We start from the raw sequence: 14,490 nt of genomic DNA on the forward strand, positions 1-14,490 counted from the left end.
GAGGCAAATGGACACACACACACACACACACACACTGAGCTACCAGGAAATAACAGAGAGGCAAATGGACACACACACACACACACTGAGCTACCAGGAAATAACAGAGAGGCAAATGGACACACACACACACACACTCTGAGCTACCAGGAAATAACAGAGAGGCAAATGGAATCTATGAACAGGGATAACAAATGAATTCCCTGACACATCGAGCAATACCAACACAGAGATTCTTTCCCTGTGCCATGACTTAAAAGCCCAATACCATCTGGGAGTACAGAGCAGGACTCACTAAGCATGAGCCGAAACGAATGATTAAATGAAAGAATGGAAGAATGAATAAGCAAGCAGGTTAAGAAATGAGCTAGGCTTGGGTGGCTCAGTTAAGCGTCCAACTCTTGACTTCAGCTCAGGTCATGATCTCAGGGTTTTGAGATCAAGCCCTGCATCGGACTCCCCACTGAGCTTCTCTCCCTCTGCCCTTCCTCACCCCATGCTCATGCTCACGTTCTCTCTCTCTCTAAAATAAGTAAATAAATCTTTAAAACAAACAAACAAAAAGAAATGAGCTAGGCTTAACCATATGGATTTGCAATCACTGACTCCTGCACTTCAAACACTCTTGTATTTAAGCATGCCTCCTCCCTGCCTCGATGTCCCCTGTGAGTTAGAGATCCCACAGAGCCCAGCCACACCTCTCATTGGACAAGGATTCACTGAGCACAGCTCCGGTGGTAGCATGTTTTCACCGAAAGACAAAGGTCCCGTGCTCCTCAAGCTTGTCTGGCACTTACTACTAGCAGGCAGGAGGGATGCTGGGCACGCCCAGCAGAGCATGGTGGTTTGCTGGGCTGAGGGACAATCAGACCATCAGAACCTTCCCTTCCTGCAGAGAAGTGCAGAAGCAGTGCTCAGTCTCCATGCGCTGTTCAGATGAATGTGGGGGAAATAAAGCGGTCTGCACACTCTCCACCACCGCAAGATTCCTTGCAACTGTGAATCCAGCACTTTCTCTCTCTCTCTGCCCGCCTTCTGGGCCCTGTATCCTCTTTGACTCCATTCAGCTCTCTCGGTCCTTTTTTTTTAAGATTTTATTTATTTATTTGACACAGAGAGACACAGCGAGAGCAGGAACACAAGCAGGGGGAGAGGGAGAAGCAGGCTTCCCGCCGAGCAGGGAGCCCGACGCGGGGCTCGATCTCAGGACCCTGGGACCACGACCTGAGCTGAAGGCAGACGGACGCTTAACGACTGAGTCACCCAGGCGCCCCTCAGATCTCTCATTCCTTGTGTCTGCACTTCTTCGTCTGTATTTGCTCACTACAACACAAACTGAACAAAACACTTTTAAAAATGTAACCCCAGGCGCCTGGGTGGCTCAGTTAAGCCACTGCCTTCGGCTCAAGTCATGATCCTGGAGTCCCGGGATCGAGTCCGCATCGGGCTCCCTGCTCAGCGGGGAGTCTGCTTCTCCTTCTGACCCTCCTCCCTCTTGTCCTCTCTGTCTCTCATTCTCTCTCGCAAATAAATAAATAAAATCTTTAAAAAAAAAATTAAAAAATAAAAATAAATAAAAAATAAAAATGTAACCCCAAGAACACCACTTTTCATGGGTAAAACTAATTTCCCACATTCACAGAATGAGAGATTATCAAGGCCTAGGCTATATAATTTATAGGCACAGAGAATTAAAACATACATAATATTAATACATACTTGATTTAGAAATTTAATAGCTGTTGCTGCCAGATTTTTTATGGCTGCCCCAATGCAATTGCTTTGCATCGCCTCCTGTCTGTCTTAGATACGTGGGGCCATCCCATGCATAGTTATTTGAGACCTAACAATGTAGCCTGACATCTTCCTATGTCCACATGGAGAGACATTTCTGGCTCTTTCCCGGTGGGTGGCAGTGCTTCACAGTATGGATACCCCCCGGCGGGCACGCCCATCAGCAACGTGTGAGAGCCCAACCGCTCCGGATCGTGCCGCATTGTGCACGGCCAGTCTTTTTCATTTCAGCGATTCTGGTGGGGAGGTAGTGCCATGTCCTTGGGGTCTAAATTTCATTTCCGGGACTAATAACGAGTCTGAACATCTTTGCAAATGATCATTTGGAATCCTCATTTGTAATGTGCACTGTTTCAGTGTTTGGTCTACTGTTTTCTACTGGGTTGTCACCCTTATAGTAAGTATTGTAAATATTAAATTCTATATATTTAATAATTAATTTAATAATTTATTCATTATGCATATATATAAAGCTATAGCCTCTCAACATAGAAGATGCATGTGTTACAAGCATTCGTTAGAGATACTGCGGGCCCAGTTCCACAACAATAGAACGACTATCCCAATACAGCAAGTCAAATGAATTTTCTAGTTTCCCAGTGCACACACAAGCTATGTTTATACCACACAGTACGGGCGCCTGGGTGGCTCAGTTGGTTAAGCGACTGCCTTCGGCTCAGGTCATGATCCTGGAGTCCCGGGATCGAGTCCCGCATCGGGCTCCCTGCTCGGCAGGGAGTCTGCTTCTCCCTCTGACCCTCCTCCCTCTCATGCTCTCTGTCTCTCATTCTCTCTGTCTCAAATAAAAAAAAAAAAATCTTATACCACACAGTAGTCTGTTAAATGTGCAATGTCTTAAAAAAAAATAGTACATACCTTCATGTAAAAATGATTTATTGCTAACGGAGGCTAACCATCATCTGAGCTTTCAGTGAGTCATCATCACTGATCACGGATCATCAGAATGAATATAATAATCATGGAAAAGTTTGAAATCCATATGGTTAACTTTCTGTTAACACCAAACATCAAAATGTGACACAGAGACACAAAATGAGCGTGGAGACATGACAGCAACAGACTTGCTCGATGCAGGGTTTCCACATGCCTTCAACTTGTAAAAAACGCAGTACCTGCCACACGCAATGAAGCAAGGTATGGCTAGCTCCTCTCCCATTCTGCGCCTTTCCTTGTCACTTTCTACACGGACTCTTCTGATGAACAGATGTTCTTACGGTTTTCTATTTTGTTTCTTAGTAGTGATTTTTGTGGCCTGTTTAAAAAATCTTTCTTATCATGAAAATATTCTCTTTATTCTTTTTGCTTTCTTTCTTTCTTTCTCTTTCTTTCTTCTTTCTCTTATTTGAGGAGAGCAAGAGCAGTGGGCAGGGAAGCGGCAGAGGCAGAGGGAGAAGCAGACTCTCCTCTGAGCAGGGAGCCCGATGTGGGGCTCAGTCTCATGACTCTGGGATCATGACCTGAGCTGAAGGCAGACTGAGCCACCTAGGCGCCCCTCTTTATTATTCTCCAAAATCTTTATGGCTTTGCCTTTCATTCTTAGGGATTCATATTTGAGGTAGTGGACAGGATTCTTTTTATTTCCAATATGGATATTCAACTGACCCAACACCATTTTTAAAAAGATCATTTTGGGGAAACAATCAATAATATTTACCTTTGCCGACAGCCACATGTCCTCATAGGGGTAAGTGTGTTTCAGGGCTCTCAATTCTTTTTTTTTTTTTAATTTTTTATTAACATATAATGTATTATTTGTTTCAGGGTTACAGGTCTGTGATTCATCAGTCTTACACAATTCACAGTGCTCACCCTAGCACATACCCTCCCCAATGTCCATCACCCAGCCACCCCATTCCTCCCACCCCCACCACTCCAGCAACCCTCAGTTTGTTTCTTGAGATTGAGTCTCTTACGGTTTGTCTCCCTCTCTGGTTTCGTCTTGTTTCATTTTTCTCTCCCTTCCCCTATGATCCTCTGTCTTGTTTCTCAAAATCCTCATATCAGTGAGATCATATGATAATTGTCTTTCTCTGAATGACTTATTTCGCTTAGCATAATACCCTCTAGTTCCATCCATGTCGTTGCAAATGGCAAGATTTCAATTTTTTGATGGCTGCATAATATTCCATTGTATATGTATACCACCTCTTCTTTATCCATTCGCCTGTTGATGGACATCTAGGCTCTTTCCATAGTTTGGCTATTGTGGACATTGCTGCTATAAACATTGGGGTGCACGAACCCCTTCGGATCACTACATTTGTATCTTTGGGGTAAATACCCAGTAGTGCAATTGCTGAGTCGTAGGGTAGCTCTATTTTCAACTTTTTGAGGAACCTCCATACTGTTTTCCAGAGTGGCTGCACCAGCTTGCATTCCTACCAACAGTGTAGGAGGGTTCCCCTTTCTCTGCATCCCCACCAACATCTGTCATTTCCTGACTTGTTATTTTTAGCCATGCTGACCAGTGTGAGGTGGTATCTCACTGACGTTTTGATGTGTATTTCCCTGATGCTAAGCACTTTTTCATGTGTCTGTTGGCCATTTGGATGTCTTCTTTGCAAAAATGTCTGTTCATGTCTTCTGCCCATTTCTTGATTGGATTCTTTGTTCTTTGGGTGTTGAGTTTGATAAGTTCTTTATAGATTTTGGATACTAGCCCTTTATCTGATATGTCATTTGCAAATATCTTCTCTCATTCTGTCGGTTGTCTTTTGGTCTTGTTAACTGTTTCTTTTGCTGTGCAAAAGCTTTTTATCTTGATGGAGTCCCAATAGCTCATTTTTGTCAGGGCTCTCAATTCTGATCCAATGTCTATTTGTCTTATCTTTGTACTGGTAACACTATATTAAATATATAATATATCTTAATATCCCGGAGGGCAAGTCCTTCCTGCTTGTTCTTCTTCTTCAAGTGAGGCCTGGTTAGTCTTGGCCCTTTGCATATTCTTATAAATTGCAGAATCAGCTCCTTTTTCTTTTTTCTTAAGATTTTATTTATTTATTTTGAGAGAGAGACAGAGAGAAAGTGTGAGTGGGAGAAGGGGCAGAGGCAGAGGGAGACTCTCAAGCAGACTCAAGCTGAGCGTGGAGACCAACCCAGGGCACTCGACCTCAGGAGTGTGAGATCACAACCTGAGCCAAAATCAAGAGTTGGACACTTAACCAACTGAGCCACCCAGGTGCCCCAGCTTATCAGTTTCAAAAACAAAACTTGTTCATTTTAACTGGCAATACCATGAATCTGTAGATCAATTTGGGAATTAATGACATCATTACAATACTAAATCTTCCAATCCGTGAGCAAGATACATTTTTCCATTTATTTAGGTTTTCTTTAATTTATCACAAGAATATATTATGGTTGGGGTGCCTGGGTGGCTCAGTTGGTTGAGCGACTGCCTTCAGCTCAGGTCATGATCCCAGGGTCCTGGGATCGAGTCCCACATCGGGCTTCCTGTTTGGCAGGAAGCCCGCTTCTCCCTCTCCCGCTCCCCCTGCTTGTGTTCCCTCTCTCGCTGTGTCTCTCTCTGTCAAATAAATAAAATCTTAAAAAAAAAAAAAGAATATATTATGGTTTTCTGCGCAGATATCTTGAGTGTATTTTTTGAGATTTATTCCTAGGCATTTGATATTTTCAAAGCTTTGAAAATAGTAATATGTACTTATGTGTCATGTGTATGTGTGTGTGTATATATATATGTGTGTGTGTATATGTATATATATGTATATATATTTCAATTTAATTTTATGGGTTTACCATGCACTTAAGCAAAATTGCTAAATTGATTTAGAAATTCCACAGTTTATAGATTATTTTTATTTTCTACGTACACAATCATATCACCCAGATATAACTTTTTTTTTTCCAATCTGTATACCTTTATTTTGTTTTCTTGATTACTGAATATTGAATTTTATCAAACTCTCTTTTGTTTTCCTGTATCTATTGCAATAATAACGTGAATTCCCTCCTTCACCCTGGTAATACTAGTGATTACATTAATCAATTTAGTGTTGAGACAATGTTGCATTTTTAGAATAAACCTGCTAGTCTGGATATATTATCCTTTTTATATTTTACTGGATCTATTAATTTACTAATATTTTCTTTAGAACTTTTGCATCCATATTCAGAGTAAAATGGCCCTATACATTTCCTTTCCTTGGGTAGAATTCACCAATGCCACCTTCTGAGCCTGCAGTTTTTGTTATTATCTATACATTTATCTTGATTTTGTAAAATACATTAAATATACTTAACAGCTACGGAACTATTCAGATGTTCTTTTTCTTCATCTGTCAGCTTTTGGTAAATTGTGTTTTTCAAGGGATTTATCATTTTCTTTTAAATTTTCAAATTTATTGACACAGTTACTCAGAACATCCTCTTACTATTTTAATGTCCTGTCTTATTCCTTAGATGAGTTCTTTGTGCCTTTTTTGATTGTCTTGACTGTCAGTGGTTTATCATTTTTTACTAGCATTTTCAAAAACCAGCTTCTCATTTCATAGATCCTCTATTTCTTTTCTATTTCACTAATTTCTATTCTTATATTACAATTTTCTTCCTTCTGCTTCCTCTAGATTTATTTTACTGTTCTTATTCTAATTTCTTAAGGTAGATGTTTGCTCATTAATCTTCAGCCATTCTTCATTTCCAATATATTCATTTAAGGTCAGACATTTTCATCTAAACACTAGTTTAGCTCTGTTTTCCAGGCCTCCTTCTCTTCCGTTCTTTCCATATTTTGCCTTTCAAGTTTCAGGCTCGCTATTTTCTTCTGATCCACTTTCTAGTTTATTCTTCTCTCTCCAGCTGTGCTTAATCTACTGGTAGATCCATCCATGGCTTTTAAATTTTGCGGTTATTGCCATTTTCATCTATTTAACTTCTCTTTGGTTCTTTTCCCCATCCACTATGTCATTTTTTATAGTTTCCAGTTCTCTGCCAAAATTTTCAGTCTCATCCTTCATCACCTTGAACACAGTAAGCCTCGTCTGATAGGCTGCATGACACTGATAGCCTTGAAGGACAGGGAGTTTAAGGTTAAGGTCTGGGGCAATCATGGATGGAAAGGTAAAGCTGAACCAGGGGAAACCGAGCCCTCGGGGAGACTGTAGCACAGCTCTGATTTATCTGGATGGCTCAGACAGTCTCGGTCTCTGAAGATGGATGAAAACGATTTCTGGAATGCTAGTGCTCACAGGTACCTGCAGAAGCAAAGGGAAATTCTAGAAGAGACTAAGATTATCCGAGGCCTCAAATTTATTCCTACAGTTTTTCGAAGTGAATGTCCAGTACACCATAAAAAAAAACAACCAGGTACTACAGGAAGCCAGCTAATGAGTATGAGAAGAGCTGCAACAACGGCCAATGGAAACAAACCATTAAGACTATTGATCCAGTATTGTCCCCACCTCTAAAATTGACAGGCAGAAGACGAAATGAGATTACTATTTGGTACTATAGTTATCCCACTGTCTTTCTCCTGAATCAGTTATTGAAAAAAATCATCTTAGTATTGACTATTTTAGTACTGGGCAACCAAAATTTACTTGATCATTTCCATTTTGTAATAAATAGCACCAATCTTAAGAAATCTATACCAGTTTTCAGCTGAGATTTAAAGGTCAAATACATCTATTTTTTTATTTTTCCTAGCCTTTTGTCTTTAAACTGCAAAATTCATAAGAGCAGGGATCTTGGGCTATTTCATACAAATATTCTAATATTTGGTGACTTTTCATGGTGACTTTTCAACAAATAATAATTACTGGTGATCCCAAAACTACCACTAACAACCTGACACTGAAGATGAGAGTCACATCCCTCTCCTCCCACTTCCCCTCTACATTACAGCCTGGGACAGAGAGCTCCGCGGAGTAAGACACTGAGAAAGGGAAGAGCAGTGGCTACAGTTAGACTGAGTGGGATCCTATCTAACAAGAGTTGTGGGTCTGGATAAAGTATAAAATCACCTGCTTGAAGAATTCAGAAAATCGACAGAGCAGTGAGGCATTACTGGCCCAAGACCCAGGAAAAGATGGCAGTCTGACAAGTAAGCCTGGCAGGACAGGCAACTTATGCTATGTACATCTGCTGCTCCAGAATTGGGAGGAAGTTGAAGGCCCGTGGCCCCCGGCACAACCACGACCAGATACCCACATGAGGGCTAGGGTTGTAATGGTCGGGTGAAGCAGGAGGGGTGAAGGGACGCAGGGCCCAGTGCATGGTTGGGAACTGAAAGTGCACTCTCCATAAAGCCACAGGCTGGGAAAAGGCTACTCCTTATGTGAACAGGGATCTAAAAAATCTCTACCCTCTGGCCCTAGCTGAAAGCCAGCCTACCAGAAATCTCCGGTAAGAAATCAGAACTCCAGGCCTGCCGTGTATGGTGTGGATCCAAATATTGAAAGACAGAATAACTAAACATTTTTTTCGAATTGGAAAAAAAAATAAGTTGCCAAATTATAAATGCATATTGAATCCCCAGCAAAAAAAAAGAAAAAGAGAAAGAAAAATTCCTCACCTAGCCTGAAAACAATGTAATGATATCCTCAAAGGGCAGGGGAGACACACCCGCCAATCTAGACTTCAAGACCCATTTAAATTATCATTCAAGAGTAAAGGTGAGATGGACATTTTCAGACACTCAAAAGCAAAAAAAATAATTTTTATCCATAGTCCATCATTGAAAGCAGCACCCCAAAACATATGTTCTTCTGTAATTTGGAAAATAAACCTGGTAAGAGTAGACAGCAAGGAGCAACAACTGCATTTTTTTAAATTTAATAATTGATAAGAAAGAAGACAGCATTCAAAGACTCAGGCATGGCTTTTTGGTATGAGGAAAAAGTAATATAAATTTTAAATGCCATTGTGGGGGGAAACATATTTTTGAAATGCAAGCCTCTTATTTATAAGGAGTAAATACAACTTACATTTATTAGATCTTTATAAGAATGTCACACAATGCCGTTTAACCATAAATCATGCTCGATCACGAAAATCAAAATAAGATATTTAACCAACCAAGCCAAATTCTTAAAGAAATGCAAAAAATTAACTGATAGCTTAGAAACTTACAAAACATGCTGTAAACTTCTGGCAATTTTCATAAAATGAGTGCATTACAAAAAGTTTAAAGATGCAAAAGTTCTCTGCTTAAAACAGGAAGAAACTTAAAATATCGGTGAATAAGCCATTTTCAATAGGATGTTTGCCATTTCCTTTTTTTAGTCTCTGCTTTCAAGTCAGGCCACCCTATCTACCAGTTGCTTTTCTGGTAAAGATCTGAGTAACAATGCGGACAAGACCTTCTGCAAGATTAGCATCATCTCAGCCAGTTGAGCTGTTTACCCCTAATCAAGCAATCAATTCCCGCCCCCCCTCCAAAAAAAAAACAGTAAAAAACACAATCCTGGCTTGCATCTAAGTTCTAAACACAAGTTCTCCCTTACGGAAGTTGGAGAAGTTAGAAGGGGAACGTCAGGGCATTTTTTTTTAATTTTTATTGTTATGTTAATCACCATACATCATTAGTTTTTGATGTAGTGTTCCATGATTCATTGTTTGTGCACAACACCCAGTGCTCCATGCAGAACGTGCCCTCTTTAATACCCATCACCAGGCATTCTTATTTAAAGAACTCACCTAAACTTAAATGCTCTAAGTTATTTTCTCATCAGAGACACAACTCAGATATTTTAAGGATGGAGGAACACGCAGGGGGCGTGAAGCTCACGCCAGCGCAGAGACCGGGCTCGGGGTTAGGGTGCGAGAGTCCCGGGCGGATCCCGACTCCCGACCCTTTCCCACTTCTCACAGCGAAGGATAGCCAACGTGCGGAGTCTGGTCCCTGCAGTAACCAAGGCGCGCAGACACGCCCCCAGCCGGACGCACGCGTGTCACCTGCAAGCCCTTACCTGACCGTCGTCGCCCCCGCTCGGGGAGAAGGGTGGCGTGCAGACCGGGGCTTCGGGTCGGGTCCTCGTTCCCCGGGTGCTCTCCCCCCAACCCCAGCCCGCCCGCCGGCCAACCAGCCTCGGGCCCCGCGCGCAGGCGAGAGGGAAGCAAGGGTCCCCCGCGCCCGCGTCGACGCCCAGCGCACCCCCGCGCACGGCTGCGGGGAGCTTTGGGGCGCGGCGGCGAGAACGGCCCGACGTACCTGGGGGCTGACGGAGCCGCCGTCGGGCCGCGCCTCCTCGCCGCCTCCGGACGCGACGCGCCGGGGCCGAGGCGGGCCGCGAAAGGAAAAGTGCGCGGGCCGGATGTCCCTCCTCGCCGGCTGCGGGGACCGCCCGTCCGCTAAGCGCGCCGTCGCGCACGGGGAGGCGAGGCCCGAGCTCGGTGCGCACGCCGGGCGCTGTGGCCCCGCGCCGCCCGCCTTGGCCCCGGGCTGCGTCAGGTGACCTTGACGGAGGTGGCGGCCGGCGGCGCCCGCGTCGGGGGAGGGCGCTGGGGCTGTTGGAGGTCAGGGGAGGAGAAAAGAGAATCGAGATTGCCGGCGGCCGCCGTGCCTGAATTCCCCAAGCACAGAGGAAGGTTTCAAAATCAGAGGCTAGTTACCCAACCAGTGTTTTGTGGTTTTTGTTTTTTGGTGTTTTTTTTTTGAGACAGAGAGAATGAGAGAGACAGAGAGCATGAAAGGGAGGAGGGTCAGAGGGAGAAGCAGACTCCCTGCCGAGCAGGGAGCCCGATGCGGGACTCGATCCCGGGACTCCAGGATCATGACCTGAGCCGAAGGCAGTCGCCCAACCAACTGAGCCACCCAGGCGCCCCCAACCAGTATTTTCTTGAAGCTCTGGCATTCAAAGCCTCCCGTACCCGGAAACGCAGTCCTTAAATTCCCCTTCTCCGCTTCTCTCCATCCTCGGGAGCTGATTCATCCTTTCACCCCGCCCTGCTTCAGCATATGTTCACGGGCCAGTATATCCCCGGGGTCCGCTCCCACCAGCATGGCTATGCTCTCCTATATTAAAATAGCTTACCAGTCACTGTCCAGTCTAACTGAGCAACATTTTGCCTGAGGAGCAGATAAGGACTTTTTTTTTTTTCAATCCTGGGGCAGTCCCTGGTGGTTCACTGACTGTATGTAGGTCCTATGTCACATCCCTACTCTGACCATGAAAGATGGGGGGCTCCCACTTACCTCGAAGATTTTGAATCCAAATCCCAACCTTGCGCCTTCCATCCCTGCCTCTGAAAGTAATTCTAAAAACGGTCTTAGATTGGCCTTTTTCATTGCCGCAGAACCTAGTGAAGAATATTTATAAGGGAAACAAACTACCTTCTAAAAATTAAACTGCCTAAATAATATTCATGCAGTACATTTTATATTCATAATTACATTTGATCTTCACAAATTAAGGCGAAGAAAACATTCTTCTCTTTTACACAGGAAGAAATGCCATGCAAATTGTGGCAGGACTGAGATTTGAAATGAGAATTTTACCCTAAATCCAGGGTTCTTTGTCTTGCCCTATTCCACATCCCTAATCCTCATGAAAGGTTCCAATATCAGGCAAACTTAATAGGCATGAATGTGAACTTGAGAGGGTGGAGTCTGATTTTCTATACAGGTTACTGACTATGTGGATATTTCTCTCTATCCCTAATGATCGGGGCTCTGCTGTTGCCTGAAAGACTTTCTTCTTCCTACAAAATCCCCACCTCTCTTTTTCATGAGTTCTCAATTGTGTACCTCAGAAAACTTCTTTCCAATATTTCCCCCCGAATCTAAAACAAACAAACAAACAAAACTCTTTTCTGTCTCTATATGTCTTTAGTTGAAATGCCTAGATTGATGTTATTGCTTTGTATCCCAAAGCCAATTAGAATGTTCTGGCAAAGTCAGGGAGAAATCATTTACCCACAAGTTATTACCAGTGTCATCTATGTACAGTAAAGATTCGTAAATGTTTTCAAAGCACTTTCAAATATATCTTTTCATCTGAATCTCACAAGAACACAGGAAATAAATAGTTCTGATATTATTGCACCTTCAGCTCAAGTGATTGGAGAACTTCTCCTAAGTCACGTGGCTCACAGCTAGGTGACAAACCCAGATCACACTCCAAGACTCCTTAGTCAGTCTGCTTTTTTTTGGCATAAGACCTACAACTCACTATAAAGCTTTTTTTTTAAGGTTAGAAAATCAGCACAATATGAAAAGGTGTTTGGGAAGGGATAACTCATGGTAGATATTTATATTTTTGAGCATCTGACTGAAATTCTAAAATGAAGTTATCAAAATTCAGTTTGTCTTTTTCATATAAAGCGCCTTGTAATAGTTACATAAAATACTAAGAAATACATCTGTCAAAAATCACTTAATGAAAATCTAATATAATCCCTGCACTGTTTTATTTTATTTTTAAGATTTTATTTATTTGACAGAGAGAACACAAGCAGGGGGAGTGTGAGAGGGAGAAGCAGCCTTGTGAGGAGCAGGGAGCCGGATGCAGGGCTCGATCCCAGGACCCCGAGATCATGACCTGAGCCAAAGGCAGACACTTAACGACTGAGCCACCCAGGTGCCCCTCCCTGCACTATTTTATACACGTTTGTAAACACAAATGCCCATTCCTCAAAATTTTTCTATTCTGAAAAGATTTCACCAACATCTGCAATTTTTGAAGAATGTTCTTAATACTGCCTGTGGGAAATAAGAGTAAAATTCTAACTTAGAACGAAGTTTTGAAAACTGAGAATATTTCACTGTCTGAATATTTCCATTTTAAAAACTAGAATTATTCTTCAACTCAAACACTTCCTGTTGGGGGATGGCCTTTTCCCCCACAGGCTCCAGAAGAATAAGAATGTCAGCATCGTTGTTCTCATCAAAGAGGTGAAAATGGAGGGGGGGGGCACCTGGGGGGCTCAGTCGTTAAGCGTCTGCCTCCGGCTCAGGTCATGATTCCAGGGTCCTGGGATCGAGCCCCGCATCGGGCTCCCTGCTAGGCCGGGAGCCTGCTTCTCCCTCTCCCCCTCCCCCTGCTTGTGTTCCCTCTCTCACTGTGTCTCCCTCTGTCAAATAAATAAATAAAATCGTAAGAAAAAAAAAAAAGGCGAAAATGGGAGAAGTCCAGCTCATACTTGCACCACTCGCTCTTCACGAAGTTTTCAGACAGCACGAAGATGGTCTTGTGGCTCTTCTCGATGGAGTCGATGATATTGTCAATGATCCATTTGCCAGGGATGAAGTCCCGCTTATGAAGACACAGCCTGAAGGGAGGGTCGAAGTGCTCCAGCTCCTGGACCATCACGGTCTCCACCCAGTCGGCATCGCGCTCACTGTAAGACACAAAGGCATCGTAGCAGAGGTCCCTGGGGGGCGCTTTCCTGGGCTTCCTTTTGGCCTGGAGCCAGGCCCACATCATCTTCAGGTACCACAGCCCGTGGCAGCGGTGGCACAGGACCCCCGTGAGCAGAAGTAGCAGGAGGAGGACAGAGCCCACGGCAGACACCAGAGCTGCCCGGTGGCATTCAGAGGCCGGGAGATGCGCGTCCCGAACCCGCCGGCCGCGCACAGAGAACGGAGAGTCACACCGGTAGTTCTCTGGCCAGTCGATCAGGATCTGGACCAGCGCTCGCTGCTCCTGAGTGAACGACAGGAATTCACAGGAGCAAAGGAGATGGTTACCGCCGGCGTCCAGGGCCTCCAGTGTGTGAAAAGAATCAGGGTGCTCTGAAGAGAAAGTATTATTTTCCAGAAGGAAATATCTGGTGGTGTCTTCAGCACATACCCGAAAAGGTCAAGTTCTTTAAATTGTGGCAAAATAAAAGATATTGCTAATGGCTACTATGCCTCGTGTCTGGGAAACACTGTGGGTTAAACTGTATACTTTTGTGTTGGATAAATTTGAGTATTGGACCTTTTCTGGCCACTGATAAGTGTTAGGTACAGAACCAAGTGTACATTTACCAAGATTAAGATTAGTCACGTTTTTCTAGGGTGAGGAACATTTTCCACAGTAGCCCGACGCAGGGCTCGATCCCAGGACTCTGGGATCGTGACCTGAGCGGAAGGCAGACGCTTAAAGACTGAGCCACCCAGGAACCCCCTTATTTTATTTTTTTAAAGATTATTTATTTATTTATTTGACAGAGAGAGAACGCACAAGCAGGGGGAATGGCAAGCAGAGGGAGATGGAGAAGCAGGCTTCCCGCCGAGGAGGGAACCCGATGTGGGACTCGATCCCAGGACCCTGGGATCATGACCTGAGCCGAAGGCAGACGCTTAACCGACTGAGCCACCCAGGTGCCCCGATTTTGTCTTAAATTCAAGGTATGCAGGGAGTGACAGGTATCCTTATAAAGTGAATACTTCAGTTATTCTTCAACTATCAAATTTTCACTGAGATCTAAATACCTTGGGGATTTAAAATACTGTGACAGAAGTTACAGTATCAAGCCAGCTTGGGCAGTTTCGACCGTAAATATCTTTAGTTAATATGAAAGCATGTCTTTAAAGTTCCATCATCTCAGAAAAAGTCTCGCAATTTTCCTGAAGTACACGGTCTTTCAGTTCTACCTCTAATAACTAATTTTCAAATTTTATTGTTTTACTACTTTAACTCATTTTAATATTAGTTTTTTCACTATGGTCTTGACCGTAGGGTACTCTTCTGTTACCTCTCATCTTCTATGAAAAGCAACATCTCTTACTTC

General features: G+C 43.5%; 2 protein-coding genes across 3 annotated transcripts in view; both read right to left on the minus strand.

Moving 5' to 3' along the window:
- The window catches only part of TLR2 (toll like receptor 2), a 12,988-nt gene extending 2,788 nt beyond the window's left edge, over nucleotides 1-10,200 (minus strand). Inside the window, exon 1 of one of the 2 annotated variants that reach the window (XM_035022871.1) lies at nucleotides 9,986-10,200. The gene's annotated coding sequence lies outside the window, so the exon portion shown is untranslated. The other variant, XM_035022870.1, reaches the window with a different exon arrangement.
- The window catches only part of LOC118022538 (toll-like receptor 2), a 28,673-nt gene continuing 20,881 nt past the window's right edge, over nucleotides 6,699-14,490 (minus strand). The window contains 8 exon segments of the mRNA XM_035023254.1: nucleotides 6,699-6,841; nucleotides 7,204-7,237; nucleotides 9,986-10,281; nucleotides 10,970-11,073; nucleotides 12,588-12,668; nucleotides 12,889-13,531; nucleotides 13,534-13,607; nucleotides 13,609-13,769. Of these exon segments, the coding sequence (XP_034879145.1) occupies nucleotides 6,699-6,841; nucleotides 7,204-7,237; nucleotides 9,986-10,281; nucleotides 10,970-11,073; nucleotides 12,588-12,668; nucleotides 12,889-13,531; nucleotides 13,534-13,607; nucleotides 13,609-13,769 (1,536 nt within the window).

Source organism: Mirounga leonina, unplaced genomic scaffold (genome assembly GCF_011800145.1).
Source record: "Mirounga leonina isolate KUSES-001 unplaced genomic scaffold, KU_Mleo_1.0 Mir_176, whole genome shotgun sequence".
Taxonomy (NCBI): Eukaryota; Metazoa; Chordata; class Mammalia; order Carnivora; family Phocidae; genus Mirounga; species Mirounga leonina.